This window comes from Chroicocephalus ridibundus, chromosome 6, assembly GCF_963924245.1.
Source record: "Chroicocephalus ridibundus chromosome 6, bChrRid1.1, whole genome shotgun sequence".
Classification (NCBI taxonomy): Eukaryota; Metazoa; Chordata; class Aves; order Charadriiformes; family Laridae; genus Chroicocephalus; species Chroicocephalus ridibundus.
The window spans coordinates 16,324,993-16,340,828 of NC_086289.1; the positions used below are offsets into that span (position 1 = coordinate 16,324,993).

At 66.9% G+C, this 15,836-nt stretch overlaps 2 protein-coding genes across 3 annotated transcripts; both read right to left on the minus strand.

Annotated features, from left to right (window-relative positions):
- Positions 1-1,795: 1,795 nt before the first annotated feature.
- LOXL4 (lysyl oxidase like 4) lies at positions 1,796-7,690 on the minus strand. The gene is made up of 15 exons (XM_063338697.1): positions 7,606-7,690; positions 6,675-6,976; positions 6,320-6,492; positions 5,981-6,192; positions 5,369-5,407; positions 5,037-5,253; positions 4,751-4,934; positions 4,354-4,508; positions 3,888-4,055; positions 3,512-3,674; positions 3,135-3,378; positions 2,761-2,876; positions 2,523-2,659; positions 2,215-2,326; positions 1,796-2,099 (listed from the first exon to the last, which is right to left on the minus strand). Exons 2-15 carry the CDS (start codon positions 6,952-6,954, stop codon positions 2,029-2,031), a joined length of 2,271 nt encoding a protein of 756 aa, XP_063194767.1. The 5' UTR covers positions 6,955-6,976; positions 7,606-7,690; the 3' UTR covers positions 1,796-2,028.
- A 2,293-nt stretch (positions 7,691-9,983) lies between these two features.
- On the minus strand, positions 9,984-15,732 carry PYROXD2 (pyridine nucleotide-disulphide oxidoreductase domain 2). 2 transcript variants are annotated; one of them, XM_063339345.1, is made up of 16 exons: positions 14,496-15,732; positions 14,062-14,081; positions 13,723-13,816; positions 13,570-13,643; positions 13,322-13,468; positions 13,070-13,223; positions 12,790-12,851; positions 12,579-12,676; positions 12,016-12,157; positions 11,790-11,924; positions 11,616-11,688; positions 11,360-11,516; positions 11,072-11,226; positions 10,803-10,909; positions 10,576-10,696; positions 9,984-10,372 (listed from the first exon to the last, which is right to left on the minus strand). In XM_063339345.1, the coding sequence occupies exons 1-16, from the start codon at positions 14,671-14,673 to the stop codon at positions 10,302-10,304; spliced, it is 1,788 nt and encodes a 595-aa protein (XP_063195415.1). In that variant the 5' UTR covers positions 14,674-15,732; the 3' UTR covers positions 9,984-10,301. The 2 variants fall into 2 exon arrangements, with proteins under 2 accessions (XP_063195415.1, XP_063195416.1); XM_063339346.1 differs by lacking the exon at positions 12,016-12,157 and having other exon boundaries at positions 11,790-11,994.
- Positions 15,733-15,836: the final 104 nt, after the last annotated feature.

Consider the following 15,836-nt stretch of genomic DNA (forward strand, 5'->3'; position numbering starts at 1 on the left):
TATTTTATTTTCCTGGCCGGGCTGCAGCTCTGCATGCCAGGGAAGGGTGTGCATGCTGGGGAGGGGGGACTGCCGCACATGGCCCCCACCGCCGTGGGGATGTCCACCCTCTCCCAGGTGGTGGGTGTCCCCGGCGGGTGGGTGGGGGGCGCAGGCAGCGGGGCTGGGGCAGGGCGGCGGGCAGGAATGTGCTGGCAGGGACCCTGTTTACTTCCGCGCAGCAGCTGCGGCCCCGAACAGCGGGGCCCTTGTCGGTGCACAGGCAGGGCCACCTCCCCGGCCCCGCGCCGGGCTGTGATGTGGCTGCGCTGCCGGCCCCAGTGGGCTGGGGGCTTCCTGCCCTGCCCCAGCATGGGGGCACGGGCAGGTGGCTGGGACCTGCCTTTGCCTCCTCTGCTCTGCACCCAAAAACCAGCCCTGCGTGCCCCAGCACTCCTGCCCATAGCACCCCCCCCGCCCCCCCAGACTCCTGGGGCAGTGATTTACGGGATTTCCATGCCCTTTGTGGCAGGTGGGGACGGGGACGATGGTTTTCCACCACCCCTGCCAGAGGTTTGTGTGTTTTCAGTCATGGCTGCCTCGCCCCAGCCTGTGCTGAAGGGCTCGTGTGGCTGCCCCGTGTCCCCTGGCTGTCCCCCAGCTTGGCGGCAGCGCAGCCGGTCACGACCCTGTGCCGGCGGCGCTGCCAGCCGGGAGCCGTCTCAGCCGCCGCTCCCAGCCACACGCGGCTTGGCCAGTGGAAATGTCAGGGTATGAAGCTGCTCTCATGCGGAAAGCATCTTCCCCGCCATCCGGCATCCCTTGAACCCCGACCACGGCGGAGCGAGCCTCTGCCGGCACGCGCCTCACCATGGCCCCTGGCCTCGGGCCACCCCAGTGCGTCACCGCCGTCCCCGGCAGCTCCTGCACGTGTGGGGACTGTCACGGGTGGGTAGAACCCAGCCTGTCCCGGCTGTGCAGGGCCAAGGTGCGTGCTGGTAGCCCCCCCACCCCAGTGTCTCCCAGTAAGGTGGGGACGGTTGGGGGTGTGCAAGGAGAGGGGCAGCACTGCCTGGTAGCTGTCTGGCAAAGGGCTGGGCAGCGCAGAGTGTGGGTCAGTGGCAAATATTCCCATTTATTTCCTTTAAAAAAAAAATGTGCTAGAAACCACAGGTGGAAAGTAACGCAGAGAGCAAGGGCACGGTGTCCCCTGTGTCCCCACCCTGTGCCCAGGAGCAAGGGCTTCGAGGGGCAGAGCAGCCCCATCCCTGCTCCCGGGGCTGGGAAGTTGCCAGGGCAGCCTGGGGAAAGCCCGGCATGGTGGCTGCAGCCACGGCGGCTGGTGGGCTGGCTGCTGGCCCGCACTGCTACAGAGCTGGCCCAGTCCCTTTGCGCATATGGGGTCAGCCAGGTCAGGGTCAGGGTCAGGGTGCCCTGGCCAGTGGGGACTGCTGGTGGCAAGCTGGAGCCCCTTGGCACCAGCCATAGGCAGCCAGCCAGTGGCAGGGTGGGGACACTGCCTGGACAGGGGGACATTGCCTATACCAGAGCTGGTCCTGGCTGGGGATTGGCTTTGTGGCCCTAGCGGGGAAAAGCGCAGGGGATGGTGGGGTTGATAATGGGGTACCCCCTGTCCCATAGCACGGCAGCCCTCTCTCATAGCACAGCACCTTTATTGAGGTCAGGACTGGTGCACGAGTGGCAGTGGCTGGGGGGGGGGGGCCTGTCCTGAGCCTGCTGGGGCTGGGGGAGGGGGGGCCAGGCAGGCTGAGGTAGTCATCCTGGGGGGGGCACCGGAGCTGTGGAGGTGGGGGCTGCTGTGGTACCCGGGCCCTTCTCGCAGGTCCTGCTGGCCGCGTGGGGCTGGGGGGCACCGGGCGCTCCCCGCCAGCCCCGGCGCTCGTCGCCATCCTCTGCGGCAGCATCAATAAATACAAAAGTATTGGAGTCCCTGAGCTCAGTCGGGTGCTGCCCAGGCGCAGGGACCGGTGTGCGGTAGCCAGGCTGCCCTGTGGCGCTGCCGGGAGCGTGCCGATGCCGGGGGCCGGGTCACACAAGGTTGTTGGCCAGGCGTTCCCGTCGCTCCAGGTCACTCACCACGTCGGCACCGTAGGCATCACCTGGGGAAAGCAATGGAGTAGGTGGGGGGGAGGACACAGGAGCTGTGGCACCCCTTGCCCCACCACTTGCCCCCACCCTCCTCGCTGTGCTCCCTCCGCTCCAATCCCTCCGTACTTGTGTGGCAGCCATGCATCCAGATGCGTTGCCCATCATACTTGCACTGGCACCGCATCACGTTGTTGGAGAAGTCTGACTCGGCCACCTCGTGTTTGGGGTTGACGACCACCTGGGGAGGGCGAGGGGCAGGCCTGGGGGCACCGCTGCTGTGCCTTGCCCAGGCAGGGCCATGGCACGCACCGTGGGGTGCGGAGCAGCACCCCGATGTGCAGGGTGAGGGGTGCTGGTGGTACCCATGGAGGGCGGCCCCCAGCCCTGAGCTCCGGTGGCTCACTGGCCCCACCCCGGCCCCTCCATCCCGGTACCTGGAAGGTGTAGCTGCCCGGCGGCACATCAGTGATGTCGATCCACTGGCAGTCGATGTCATGGCGGTAGGTGTCCCAGCACCCCACGCTCACCCCCTGCTCCCCAAAGTTGGCACAGGCAAAGCGTCGCTGCAGCCCTGCGGGAGGGAGGGGAGGTGAGGGAGGGCACGGGCAGAGCCCCCACCTTGGAAACCAGGAACGGGGGGGTGTCGCTGGCAGCTCTGCGGCTGCCACCTACCCTCGGGGCAGTTGGTGTCCTCCAGGCAAAAGCTGGCCTTGTGCCCTTCGGCCACCTTGGAGCCGTTGAGCGTCAGCAGGTCATAGTGGGTGAAGACCTCGATGCTGTGGAAGTGCCTGTGGGGACAGGGACTGAGCGTGGGGCCGGTCCCCAGCTGGAGAGTGTGCGGCCAGCCCAGCCAGGAGCGGGCAGCACCCAGAGGCTCGGAGCAAATTACAGCCTTGAAGCCAAATAAAGCCATAATGACAGTGCCAGCGCCGACGCTGCTAATTACCCCGGGGCGGGCCAGCCTCTACGGGATGGGTGCCACCATGCCCTGCCTGGCCCAGGGAGGGGGCAGCCCCCCTGCCAGCTCCTGCCCACGGGCCACTCACCGGTGGCACTGGTGCCAGGTCCAGGCGTGGCGCCCCATCCTGGGTCGGAAATCAGCTCTGCCCAGGTTGTGGATCTGGGAGGAGAAGCGGAGGAGGCGGCGGTGGCCATAAGGCCACTGCATGTGGTCGGCAGAGCGGGAGAGGCAGCGCTCCTCATGGGCACAGTACAGCAACCCCAGTGGCCGGTCCTCCAGGTAGGCTGTCTCCTGAACCAGCTGGGCATTCATCACCAGGTCCGGGGCGTCTGGCATGGAGGGGATCAGTAGGGATGGAGCAGGTGGTCCCCACCCCACATAGCCCCCCCCCACTCTCTGTGGAGCACCCAGGAGAAGGGGGTGGCCCCTCCCGGCAGTACCCCGTGGGCTCCCGGTACTCACGGGCAGTGCAGGTGACCCCTGCCGAGAAGCGTCCCCCGCCGCTGGGGCAGTGGACAGGGCCGTGACGCTGGCACTGCTGGAGGGCCAGCTCGGTGCCAGCACAGCGCACCCCGCTCATCACCACCCGGGTGGCATCGGGGCTGCCTGCCCAGTACCACGTCTCCTGGGCAAAGGAGGAGCACAGCGCTGGGACCAGCCCTGGCACTCCCTGCCAGGACCCACCTTGCCTCCCCTGCCAGCTCCCCCGCCCCAGCGCTGCCACCAGGGCTTGTCCCCCCAGGCTGTCCCATCCCAGAGCCCCCAGCCACCCCATGCCCACATTGCACATCCCGTAGGACCCCTCTCAACCCAGGTCCCGGGTTGGGACCCCGCTCACCTGGAGGGCATGGCTGGCAAAACCCAGCCCCAGCTGCCTGCAGACCACCATGGCCTCGTTCAGCCCCCACTGTGCTCCACACACCGTGCCCCACTGCAGCCGCCCCTGCACCGGCACCAGCACCTCCACGACACCCTCCTCGGGGCTGCGGCCCCCGGCCAGCCGCACCTGTGGGCAAAGAGGGGCTGAGACAGAGCGTGGGGCAGATCCCCATCCCTCCCATGGGGCAGGCAGCCCCATGCACCCAGCTGAACATCTTCCCCACCCTCCTCTTCCTCCTTTCCTACCTGCAAGACCACTTTTGCCAACAGCTCATCCTGCAGACCCCCAGCAGCGTGCTGCTCTGTGTCCCCCCCATCCCCATGGGGATGCTCTGAGCATCCACACCGGGCACAGAGCTTGGGGGGCAGGGGCTGTGCAATGGGGCTGGGGCTCCACGGGCTCTGAGGAGGAGGCAGGGGATCACCTGGCTCTGGAAGTCCATGTGGGGCATGTGGCAGCGGACGGCGGCGTCGGCCTCGTGTCGGCACCCGCTCTGCTCGGCGTTCTGGAAGCGACACTCGGCCAGGGACCGCTCGTGGCCGGTGCACCGCACGTCGCTCATGTGGATGGGCCCCAGACCTGAAGCAGAGAGAGGGTCAGCGCTCCACGCTTTGTGCCTGTCCTGGAGCAGGGGACGCCCCCCACCCTCCTTCCCCTGGTCCGGGGGTTCCCTACAGGCATGGGGCTGCCTGTGGCAGAAGCAGCCAGGGGAGCCCCATCCCAGTGCAGGCTGGAGCTTCCTGGACATGCAAGGGCTTTACCCACCCGTGCCCCTCCAAGCGCAGCAGTGCCCCGAGTTCCTGCCATGCCGTCCACCTCACCTTGACCCATCTGGGCTCCCACCAGGGCTTGCTTCGCCGTCCCGAAGCCCAGCTGCCGGCACACCACGCTGGCTGCGGCCAGGTCCCACTGCTTGTCACACACAGTGCCCCACTGCCCGTGGCGCAGCACCTCCACCCGGCCTTCGCCGATATGGGTGCCCGCTCGCAGCCGCACCGGGAGCACCTGGGCAGGGGGAGCAGCCAGTCAGCGGCCCCAGGGCAGGGCCGCCACGGCTCCAGGACCCTCCGTCAGCAGGATGGGGCATGGGGTCGTGCTGGGACTCACCTTTCCTGGGGAGGTCTTGCTCCTGCCCTTGCTGGTGCCCTTCTGGAAGGCAGGGCCGGGGAGGCAGCTGACAATGGCGTGCATGCCACGGGGGCAGGCATACTGGCGGGGGGCTGGTGGGGCCACCTGTGTGGGGCAGCGGGCCAGGTGGGGCTCTGTGCCCCGGCATTGCACCCTGTGGACCCAGAAGCTGTTCTTCTGGCTGAGGGTCTTCAAGCTGCCAAGGTAGAGGAGCAGGAACAGGCATCAGCTCGGGTGCTGGAGACTGTCCCCCACCCAACACCCGCTCTGGGTGTCCACACGGGGTGTCCCTGCCCAGGACTGAACCCTACCTGGATTTGGGGTCCTTCAGCTTCATGTTCCAGAGCTTCCTGTGGGTGCACAGAGCCGGGAGGTCAGGGGGGGCCATGATGACCCTGCGGGGCTTCAGACCACCCCATCCCACTATCCCTGCCCTCCCCAGCACCCTGTGGCAGGAGCTGGAGCCATGGGGTCCTCCCACGGCATGGCAGGGTGAGGACAGGTTCTCTCCCCACTGGCAATTACCGTGCCAAGCCCGACTGTGCCGTGTGTCCCAGTGGGACTGCGAGATTCCTGGCATCGGCAGGGGCTCATTACAGGTTGTATTTATAGCCCCAGACCGAGGCGGGGGCGGAGGGGCCGAGGGCCACTTGCCTCTCCTCTCCTTCCACTCATGCTTTGCCGGCCATGGCTGGTCACCGTCCCCACATTCCCCTGCCTGCTGCCCAGCCCAGCTCTGTCCCTCTTCGAGGTCCCAAGAAGGGGACCCCGGCTTGGCCAGGCCATACCAGCACCCCACACACCCACCCACGTGTGCATCCCTTCCCTGACAGCCCCCAGTCTCTTTCCCCCATGTCATGTCCCAGCCAGGCACCCTGCCCCACATGCCCCATGGCTGCAACATTGCTCTCCCGCATCCCTACCGGTAGAAGCTGGTGTTGACGTGCTTCTCCTGGGGGAAGCCCAGCATCCCGCAGACCACACGGCTGTTGTTCCTGGTCCAGCCGGCATCGCACACCTGCCTCCAGCGCCCATTGTGCTTCACCTCCACGGCACCCTCCGTCACCGGCACGCTCAGCTTGGCTCGCGCCAGGATGGGCTTGAGCCGCACCTCCTCCAGGCTCAGCCCCGGCACCTGCCACAGTGGGCACAGGGGTGGGCATGGGGGCTCCAGCATCAAGGGCAGGGCGTGAAGGATGGGGAGACGAGGAAGGGTCAAAGGGACCTGCCGAGCCCCTGCATGCATCCTGCTGGGCACTCACCAGGTTACTAGAGATGGTGGCCTGGGGGGAGGCGACAGGCAGGCGCTCTCCCGAGCACACTACGCCGGCGTCCTCGCCATGGTGGCAGTCGCTGGTGCCCCAGCCATTGTGGACACACTCTGCCAGGGAGCCCTCGCTGCCCCCACACCGCACATTGTCCAGCCAGATGGGGCCTGAGGGGACACATGCCGGGCTGGGGGTTCCCATCTCCCTCCCCAGCACCATGGGCTCCATCCAGTGCCCCCCGCAGGCTGCCTGCACCCACAGCCCCCCGGGCAGGCTGCCCCAGCCAGGGCTAAGCATGATGCCCTCACCAGGACCCTGTGCCCCCCCTCCTTCCCCACCTGCCCCCTACCTTCCCCTTGGCCGTAGGTGGCACTATGGGTCCAGGTGATGGCCGCGGTGTAGCCCAGCTGCCGGCAGGCGACGGTGGCCGCGTGGAAGTCGAAGCCATCATCGCAGACAGTGCCCCAGCGCCCCTGGTACAGCACCTCCAGCCGGCCCTCCCCGGCTGGACCCTGTGGCCCTGCCAGCCGCAGCTGCACCGGGGATGGGTCTTGCCTGCTGGGGGCCACCCGGCACAGCAGCAGCACCAGCGGGACCAGGATGGGGCTCACATCAGCCGGCATCACCATTGTGGCTCTGGGAGTGGGATGCCTGGGGACAGCCCGACACTGAGCCCTTGGGGACCACAGCAGGGTGGAGGGTGCTGCTGCAGCCCCCCCATGGCCCATGAGCTGGGCGATAGTGGAGGGATGTCACGGCCCCTCGCATAGTGGTGACATCCCTGTCCCTCCGCTGCGGGGGATGCAGGGGCTGGTCCCTGCCATGCACAGCTTGCAGCATCCACCACCCTGGGGCTCAGCCCCAGCCCCGCACTCACCTGCCCCTCGCCAGAGGCACCCAGCCCTGGCACAGCCGACCCCCCCAGGAACCCACTGCCCCACACTCAGCCCTGCCTGCCAGCAGTCAGGGGCAGCCCCACAAAAACTTCCCTGCCCCTATTGCTTCATGCCTGCCCCTTGCTTCGGGCCATGGGTGGGGGAGCCCCACAGACACACACCCCCCCCGCCCTTATCCTCCTCCTGAGCCCTGTGCGGGACACCAGGGCCTCCTCCCCATCCTGCACGCAGCCCTGTCCCCCACCACCCCACCTCTCCCCTGCATCCCCACTCACAGCACTAGTGGGCTTGCTCCCCGCCCCCCCTCCCCCCCCCCGTCACATCACACTCAGTATGCCCAGACCCTCCCCCCCTCCCCGGCCCCGAGCCACCCCCGGCACTCACCCTGGCAGGGGGTGACGGTGCGGGACAGGCAGCGGTGCGGGACGGGGAGCAGCGAGGGGACGCGGCGCTGGCTGCCGCCGGCCGCCAGCAGCTCTCCTGCCGCCGAGCACCGCCTGCCGCCGCTTTTATGGTGCGGCGGGGTGGGCCGCCCCGGGTGGGGGCCAAGCTGCCCAGCCCGGCCCCGGTTCCCCACCCCCGCACTGTGCCTGGAGCCCAGCCCTGCACCCTGCGCCCCCCCTCCCCCCCAGTCCACCTCTGCCACCCTGGGGCAAACCTGCCCCTGTCCCAACACTTGTGTCGCCCCCCCCCACCCCCAACCTGGGGGATCTGAGCACCCCTGGGATGTCCCCTACCTGCTGTGAGCCTGGACAGCCCCCCTCCAGAATGAACTCAATGGCCCCAGTCAGGGATGCCCCCCCCTCAGCACCATGGGGCTGGCCCCGAGCCAGGCAGAGCATGGGTTTTCTGAGGGTGACAAACTGCCACGCTAGAGGGGGGGCACCTCAAAAGGACACCCTTCACCCCACGCAACAGCTCAAGTGGGAGTGCAGGGGTGGGATTCCTGGGGCTGCTGCAATGGGGCCAGGACTTGGGGGGCACAGAGACTAGGGGAGGCTGTGGGGTGGCACCTGGGGTGTTGGGCATCACCTGGACCATCCCTGAGCCAGGCTGGCTGCGGGGGTCCCCAGGCACAGCCCTCCTCTGTGGGACGTGGAGACGGGGGATGCCCCCCCCGACCTGCCCCGGGAGCAACCTCCAGCTTGGGGTGCCGCCAGTCCCCGGGGCACCCAGCTGCCTGCCCACCCCTGCCGTGGGACGGGGATAAACAGGAAGCCCTGTGCCCTCACCGTGGCCAGGGGCCGGCCAGGAATGTGCCGGTGGCCACCGGGCTGTTTGTTTGGAGTCAAAGCAGCTGGTTCCTGCCGGGAGGAGCCAGGATCAACACAGCCGGGAATAGCCCGTGAGCTCATCGCCACGTCCCGCAGGAGCCTCCAGCATCCCCAGGGTGTGAAGGGGTGCCCAGCCCCGGGACCCCTTCGCAGGGCACCCTCCTGCCAGCCCTATGCCCCAGCTGGGCCTGGGGCACATGTTGGAGCCTCTCCTGGCGTGGGGGTCCCTGGCCAGCCCCAACATGGGGGCCACGGAAAGCCCTGGGGAAGGGCAGAGCTGGGGCCAGCAGTGGAGCCCATGACTCATTCGCGTCTCGACATTTTGGAGCTCAATTACTCAAGTGTGAGACCAGGAGCGCCCCCGCCCCCCCAGGCATCCCCCTCAATGCAGATGCCAGCAGGGGTGCTGGGCAGGCAGGTGCTGTGTCCCGCTGCCGGGGGCAGCAAGAAGAAGGCAGCAGGATGGGGGTCCAGGGGGCTCTCCCACACCTGGGACCTGCCAGCCTCAACCCGCAGCAGTGGGGGCACCGTGTTCAGCTGCTCAGTGTGACCGTGGCAGGATGGGGGTGTCCCCCCTCTCTGTCATCCCCCTCCAGCCCAGCCGTTGGGGCTCATTGGGTGCCAGCACCTGCAGCCCCCCGGCACCCAGCGACTGCAGCAGCTAAAAATACGCCGCCGGCAGCAGGGCAGCCCCGTGCGTGGGAAGCTGTGGGCAGCGGCGGCGTGGGGGGGGACGTGCGGGGCTATTCTCAGAGGGCTGCGGGACTATTCCTGGCCGGTCAATATTGATTCAGCCAGCTCAGGTGCAACAGCTCAGCCTGGCAGCACCGTATTTAGGGCCCGGCGGGAGGCGAGGCGGGCGGCTGAATCGGGAGCATTGTCCGGGGGAGGAAGAGGGCAGGGAGAGGATGTGAGCTCTGTAATCTGCAGCAAGCGGCTCCCGGCAGCAGCCCCAGGAGAGGGGCACACCCCGGGCCTGCCGCCGGCTGAGGGGTGGCCAGCGAGAGCCACTGGGTGTCACGGAGCATCTGCCCTGGGGATGGAGGGATGGGGCCAGAACACGCGCGGGCAGCTCCCCGCAGGAATCGGGGTGTGTGAGGGACATGGCGGGCAGCTGCCAAGTCCTGGCTTCTGCAGTCTCTGAGCTGCTGGGCGCGTGGCCGCTGTACACACAGGCCCTAAGGGCCAGCGGGACAGAGGACAGGTAGCAAAGCAGGTCTTAAGCAGCTCCCTGGTTCCCTGCTTGGGGTGGTCCAGGCCAGCCTGGGGCTGGGTGGCTCCAGCCAGATAGTCCTGCACGCACCTGAGCTTGCGTCAGTGAGCGGAGGAGAGAGGGCGAGGGGCTGGTTATCCCCATTCACCGCGTTGGGACATGCCTGTGCCCTCCGGCAGCTCCCCCAGGGGCTGCATGGCCAGGCAGAGTGCAGCCGCCCACGCCAGCACGTCAGGAGCTGCAGAAAAAACTGAAAAGCCGTAGTAAGAGTGCTCGAAGAAGAGCCCAGGATGAGGTTTATTTCCATGGGTGCAGGTGGGGGCTGAGTGAGGCTCGCCATGGCTGCCCGGTGCCCAGGAGCCACCCGGGCAAGGCTGGGCTGCAGTGGGCTGGGAGCAGCTGTGTGTTCAAGAGGACAATGGCAGCTGGGAGCACAAGGGACCCTGCCAGCCTGCACCCCCTGGCTCTCAGGGGATGCTGCTGCCCTGCAGTGCCCAGGAAGCAAGTTGGGGACGGGCAGAGCTCTGTGTTGGGACAGCACGGTTCACTGCAGCCACAACCCTGCACAGGCAAAGTTGGTGTCACCACTGCCATCACAGCTGCCTGAAGTCCTCGAGGGCCACCTGGGCAGCATTGCGTCCCGCTGCTCCCATCACTCCTCCTCCTGCAAGAGAGCCGAATTGGGGAGCAGGGGGCAGCTCCAGCCCCAGGAGATGGGGCCCAGGGCTGCACCAGCAGAGCCCATGGGAGGGCAGAGAGTGGAGTGGACACCCCCCTACTCCTTGTGCTGCCCACTCACCTCTTCCATGGACCCTGCTCTCCTCCTGCAACCCCCCCAGGAGGGTCCTGGCTCCCAGCCTTACTCACCGGGGTGGGCTCCACTTCCACACAGGTACAAGCCAGGAATTGGGGACCGGTAGCCTGAGTAGGATGGTGCCGGCCGGGCAAAGTACAGCTGGTCCAGAGACATCCCTCCATGGAAGATGTTCTGCAAGCAGAGCTCTGGGTGAGCTGGCTGTGCCCGTCCCAGGGCTGTGTGCCCACCAGCCCTGTCACTGGTGCGATGCTTGGAGCTGAGCTCGCAAGTAACCCACCCCGCCGGGCAGCCCGAAGATCCTCTCCAGGTCTGGTGGCGTCAGGATGTCCCTGCCGATGACGGATGCCTTGAACCCCGGGGCATAGGCTTCGATGCAGTCAAAGACTAGAGAGGGATGAAGGGACTGGTGGGCAGCTTGCGGGGACATGGTGACTGGCTCCTGAGCAGCTCCAGGGTGACTCTGCCCATGGGCAGGGACCAGCACTCCTGGTGTTACCCGGGTCCACATGAGCATTACGTACCCATGTCCATGTATGCGTTACATACCTGTGTCCGCGTACGCGTTTCTGGCCTGCTCGTCCCAGGGCTGCCCGCCTGCCAGCACGGAGGGGGTGTACTGGGTGAAGAGGGACACGACGTGGCAGCCCTGTGGAGCCAGCCCTGGGTCCAGCGCTGAGGGGATGCAGAGCTCGATCATGGGCCTGGGGGAGCAGGACACCAGCTGGGCAGGCAGAGAAGGACCCGAACATCCCAAACCTCTTCTCCTAGCACCACCCGCCATGGCCGTCCTGCCCCTTCCGTGGGGTGCCGAGGTGTGCTGGTGCCGGTTCCTACCTGCTGGAGGGGTGCCCATGGGTGGCCTCAGTGAAGGCCTGGTGCAGGAGGTGGGTGCCCTCGCAGTTGAGATGGATGGAGCACTGGTGGTGGGGCAGGGGCCGGCCGTCGCGGGCATTGGGAGCAGCCAGGAAACTGGGCAGCCGATCCACAGCCACTGGGTACGGGAGGTGGGATGGGGAAAGCCTCTTGCTGAGCATGGCACCAGTGTCCCTCCAGCAGGGACAGCAGTGGAGGTGGCCCCGCTGGTACCTACCATTGATCTTGGTGACAGGAGAGCGCGTGTCGACCTGCTGGATCCGTTGGACAAAATCCTTTGGCAGCTCTTCCTGGGGTGGGAGAGGCCGGGGCAGAGCCCAGCGGTGAGGGGGACAGCCCAGCCAGGGGACGCCACCACGCCAAGCCCCTGCCAGCCCTGCGCGCCCTGTACCTGGGGGGTGAGCTCCAGGAAGGTGATCTGGGGGGAGGCATTGGACAGCACCAGTTTGCTCCTCACCTCGGTCCCGTCCTGCAGCACGACACCCTGCGCCCGCCCGTCCTTGCCCAGCAGCACGTGGCACACTGCCTGGGCAGGTGGAGGGGACAGGACCTCAACAAGAGCATCCCCGCTTCCTCCAGGCCAGCCAGGCAGCTCCCTGCGCCCAGACACCCCTTACCTTCTCAGTAAAGATGTGGGCTCCTCGGGCAGCTGCTGCGCAGGCGATGGCTTGGGACAGAGCCCCCATCCCACCAGCCACATAGCCCCAGGCCCCCCGCCGTCCCTCCAGCTCACCCATCACATGGTGCAACAGTACGTACCTGCGGTGGCAGGACCCCAGGTTAGCCACCGGCTGAGGGGACGAGTCTGTCCCCTGCATGGCCATGGTGATGATGGTGCCACAGCCCCCACAGATTGGGTTGCACCAGCTCGTAGGATGCCAGATCGGTTACAGGGACAACCCGCCGACCAGGACTTGGCCCGACTTGGGGACAGAGGTGTCCAAACAGCAAAGGAACAGTGAGGACCACTCAGGAGAGCCATATGGCAGGGATGGAAGGCAGCCCCTTGCTCAGCTCCAACCCCTGAGCCACCCCTGCAAGGCTAAGCGGGCAGGAGGAGGGAGAGGCAGCGGGGCAGGACATGGGGTGCCAGGGCACAGCAAAGCCAAGGAGTTGCCAGAGCAGAGGATGGCACGGCAGGATGGTGGAGCCATGACCTCCGGGTGGAAGGAACCCTCACCCGCTGCCAGGGGTGTGGGGGCTGGCCATGGCTCCAATCACCGCGTCAGTAGCCAAAGTTGCCTTCAGGGGCTCCGACTCAAACCACTGATCCAGGATCTGGCCCAGGAGAAAAGGAGAGCGCCAGGCTTGGGGTGGGGGGCTGCCACAGCACCCTCGCAGGCAGGCAGGGAGGCGGCTGGTGGCTCCGTGCTGCTGCTGCTGGCACTCACCTTGGAGATGGGGGCTGTGAGCACCTCGTAATAGCGGGGCAGCTGCCGCCCCAGCACCAGCCCTGGGGGTGCAGAGGCAGCGTGAGACCTGCACAACCATGCCAGGGCCAGCTGCCTGCACCCGGGTGGGTTCGGGGACAGACAGTGGGCAAGCCTGCTGGTCTGCCAGCCCAGCTGGAACTCCCGAGGAGCCTGTGCCCTGGGAAGGAAGGAGCATCACTCGCTCCAGGTGTGGGTAAACACCCATTGCCATCAGGGCCTCCTGGCACCCTAAACGTACCTGCCCGCAGCAGGGGCCGCAGGGCTCGCAGGGCCCTGAGCCGCTGGAGCAGGGAGCCCTGCCCCAGGGCAGCTGTATCCACCGGGGGGACATCCAGCAGGGGGTCAAGAGCTGACACCAAGCTCCCCATGAATGCCTCATACTCAGGGTAAGCCTGAAAAGGGACAGAGAGGGGACAAGAGGGACTGTGCCACAGCAGGTGTGATGGATACCCCACCTGGGAGCATCATGGGGTGCGTGCCCCCACGGTACCTGGGCATCCTTCTGGGAGAACTGAGCGATCTGCTGCTGGGTCTGGGCCATGTCGTGCCCCAGCAGGAGGGAGCGGGGGGGGCTCCTGTCCTCCAGCAGCGGGGTGAAGGAGTAGGGGTCCCGCGGGAGCACTCTCAGGCCGTGCCGCTGCAAGACAGGGATGGCAGGACCCATCCTGTGGGGATGACCTGGCAGTGGGCTCACCCTGCCAGTGTGCCAGCAGCCCGGCGAGGGACGGGTGCCGGTACCTGCAGCTCCAGCTCGGCGTAGATCTGCGGCCGCAGCAGGCTGAGCAGGTACGATGCCCGGGAGAACTTGAAGCCTGGAAGATGTGGGGCGGTGGGGGGTGCCCGCACCGAGGGCTAGCTGGGGGCAGGGGGACATGGGGTACACAGGGGTACCTGGCACAATCTCCTCCGTGACGGCCGCGCCACCCAGCACGTGGCGCTTCTCCAGCACAGCCGTGCGCACCCCTGCCTGCTGCAGGTAGGCAGCCTGCGGGGAGCGCGGTGTCATGCTGCCCATCCCTCCAGGTGGGATGTGTTCTTGTCACCCCAAGCACCCTCTTGCACACCATTCTGCTCTCACCAGGGAGGGCCCTGCTCCCCACAGCCCTGTGGGAGCCCCCAGCCCCATGGACCTTGCTACCAACACCCTCCCTTGCCCACGGTGCAGACCCTCCCTGGTCCCCCACCGTCCCCCAGTGATGGAGGTGACAACATCCTGTGCTTGGTACTCACTGCCACCAGCCCGTTGTGCCCTGCAAGGAAAGAGGGAGATGAGCCGAGCCCGGTGGTGGGGCAGTCCCACGGCACAGGGCACCTCGCCATGCCTGGGGCATGCGGCTGCCTCAACCACCCAAATAACAGGGTTCTGGATATGGGGATACAGGTGACAAGGAGCATCCTCTCCCATCCCTATAGCCCTGGCCGTAATGGTGCAGAGGAGGGGGACAGAAGCAGTCAAAGCAGGTGTTCCAGCTGTGCCCTGCACAAGCAGCATGCTGAGGGGGGCTGCAGTGTGTGCCCAGCTGTGCAGGACGCCTGGCAAAGGGAGCATGCCAGAGGGCTGCAACGTGCCCAGCACCACTGTGGTCCCCCCCGGCCACCCCCCAGCCAGCCCTAGGGGGAGGGCAGCTGAGTGTCCCCATCAGCTCCCCGCAGCCCAGCATTACCTGCCCCGATCACCACCGCATCGTACTCCCGCTGCAGCCGGTCTGCAGCTCCGGCATGGGCCAGCCGGGCTCCTGACAGCCCCGGTGACAAATGCCAGCCCTGCAGCCAGCGTGATGGGCAGCCCGTGCCCAGCCTTGCTCGGAACCCGGCTGCCATCACCCCGCAGTGCCCGGCCATGGCTGCCCTGAGCCCAGCAGCCTGGACTTTGCTTTCACCGCAGAGCTTTTCCCAGGCCTTCCGGGCACGGGGAGGGGACAGCGGGGCCAGGGCAGGGGACGCCTTGGCACAGGGCTGGACACTGCGTCCCAGGGCTTGCAAGGCACTGAACGCGGCAGAGCTCTGCCAGGGACTCGCGGGGGGGGGCTGGAGATCAGCCCCAGCGCTGAGAAGGCGACAGGGTCAGATCTTGCCTGGTGCTCAGTGGAATGCCAGCTACTCCCCAGCCTGTACCCCAGGAAAGTGCTGGGCAGGCAGACAGGGGCCTGAGAGCCCCCCCAGCCCCTGTTCTGCTCCAGGGGGAACCCAGGGGCATGTGGCTGGGGTGATGGGCCAACAAGCGCTGGGGGACAGGGGGAGCTTGGTCCCCCCTCGAGCAGGCAAGCCCCAAGCACAGCACTGAGAGCAGAAGGGGCAGCTTGGGGGTGAGCTTGTCCCTGAGCCCAGCACTGTTGCTTGGCAGGGCAAATTCCTGCCCAGCAGGATGGGGCAAAGGCCCTGCCACGGTCCACTGCCCCCTGAACTGCCGTCCCCAGCCCCAGCGAGCAGCACAGAGTGACAAGGGGCAGTGGCTACTGGAGACCCCTGGGGCTGGCCCCATCCCCAGCTGTGCTCGGGGTAGTTTGCATGTGCACTGAGCCCAAATATGCCTAGGAAACACAGGAGCTGCCTCACTTTATCCCCCGTTCACAGCCGAGCTTCACCCCGCGGCTGACGGGTGTCCGTAAGCCCGGGCATGGAGAAGGGGGTGCAGGATGGGCTGCACCTCCCCATAGCCTGCCAAGCCCCTTGAGGGCCCCACACCCCACATTTGGGGGTGAGGGGTAAGGGGGGACAAACCCTGGGCCATTCCTCCACACACGTTTGGCTACACCGTTTTGTTCTCCAGCCAAAGCCCGGTGGCGATGCCAAGCCAATGCTATAAATCCTGCTTTGGAAACGCACTTTTCAGCACAACGGTGATTTGCCAACAACCTCTCAGCCCCACTCTCTGCCTGTCCCTGGAGGCTGCTGGGTGCCAGCAAAGCCCACGGGGAGTGGGGAAGCAGGCAGCCAGAGTCCCAGCCAGACTGGAGGATGGGAATTCTGCCGGTGGCTGCCTGCAGGCCCAGCCGACGGCACAC

Coding starts and splice junctions, on each gene's coding strand:
- LOXL4 (XM_063338697.1), bottom strand. CDS start 6,954: ATGGTGATGCCGGCTGATGTGAGCCCCATCCTGGTCCCGCTGGTGCTG. Junction 5,408..5,980: donor GTCAACACCAGCTTCTACCG/GTAGGGATGCGG, acceptor GTGCACCCACAG/GAAGCTCTGGAACATGAAGC. Junction 4,509..4,750: donor GGGAGCCCAGATGGGTCAAG/GTGAGGTGGACG, acceptor TCTCTGCTTCAG/GTCTGGGGCCCATCCACATG.
- PYROXD2 (XM_063339345.1), bottom strand. CDS start 14,673: ATGGCCGGGCACTGCGGGGTGATGGCAGCCGGGTTCCGAGCAAGGCTG. Junction 13,644..13,722: donor CACGGAGGAGATTGTGCCAG/GTACCCCTGTGT, acceptor CACATCTTCCAG/GCTTCAAGTTCTCCCGGGCA. Junction 13,224..13,321: donor TCTCCCAGAAGGATGCCCAG/GTACCGTGGGGG, acceptor GTCCCTTTTCAG/GCTTACCCTGAGTATGAGGC.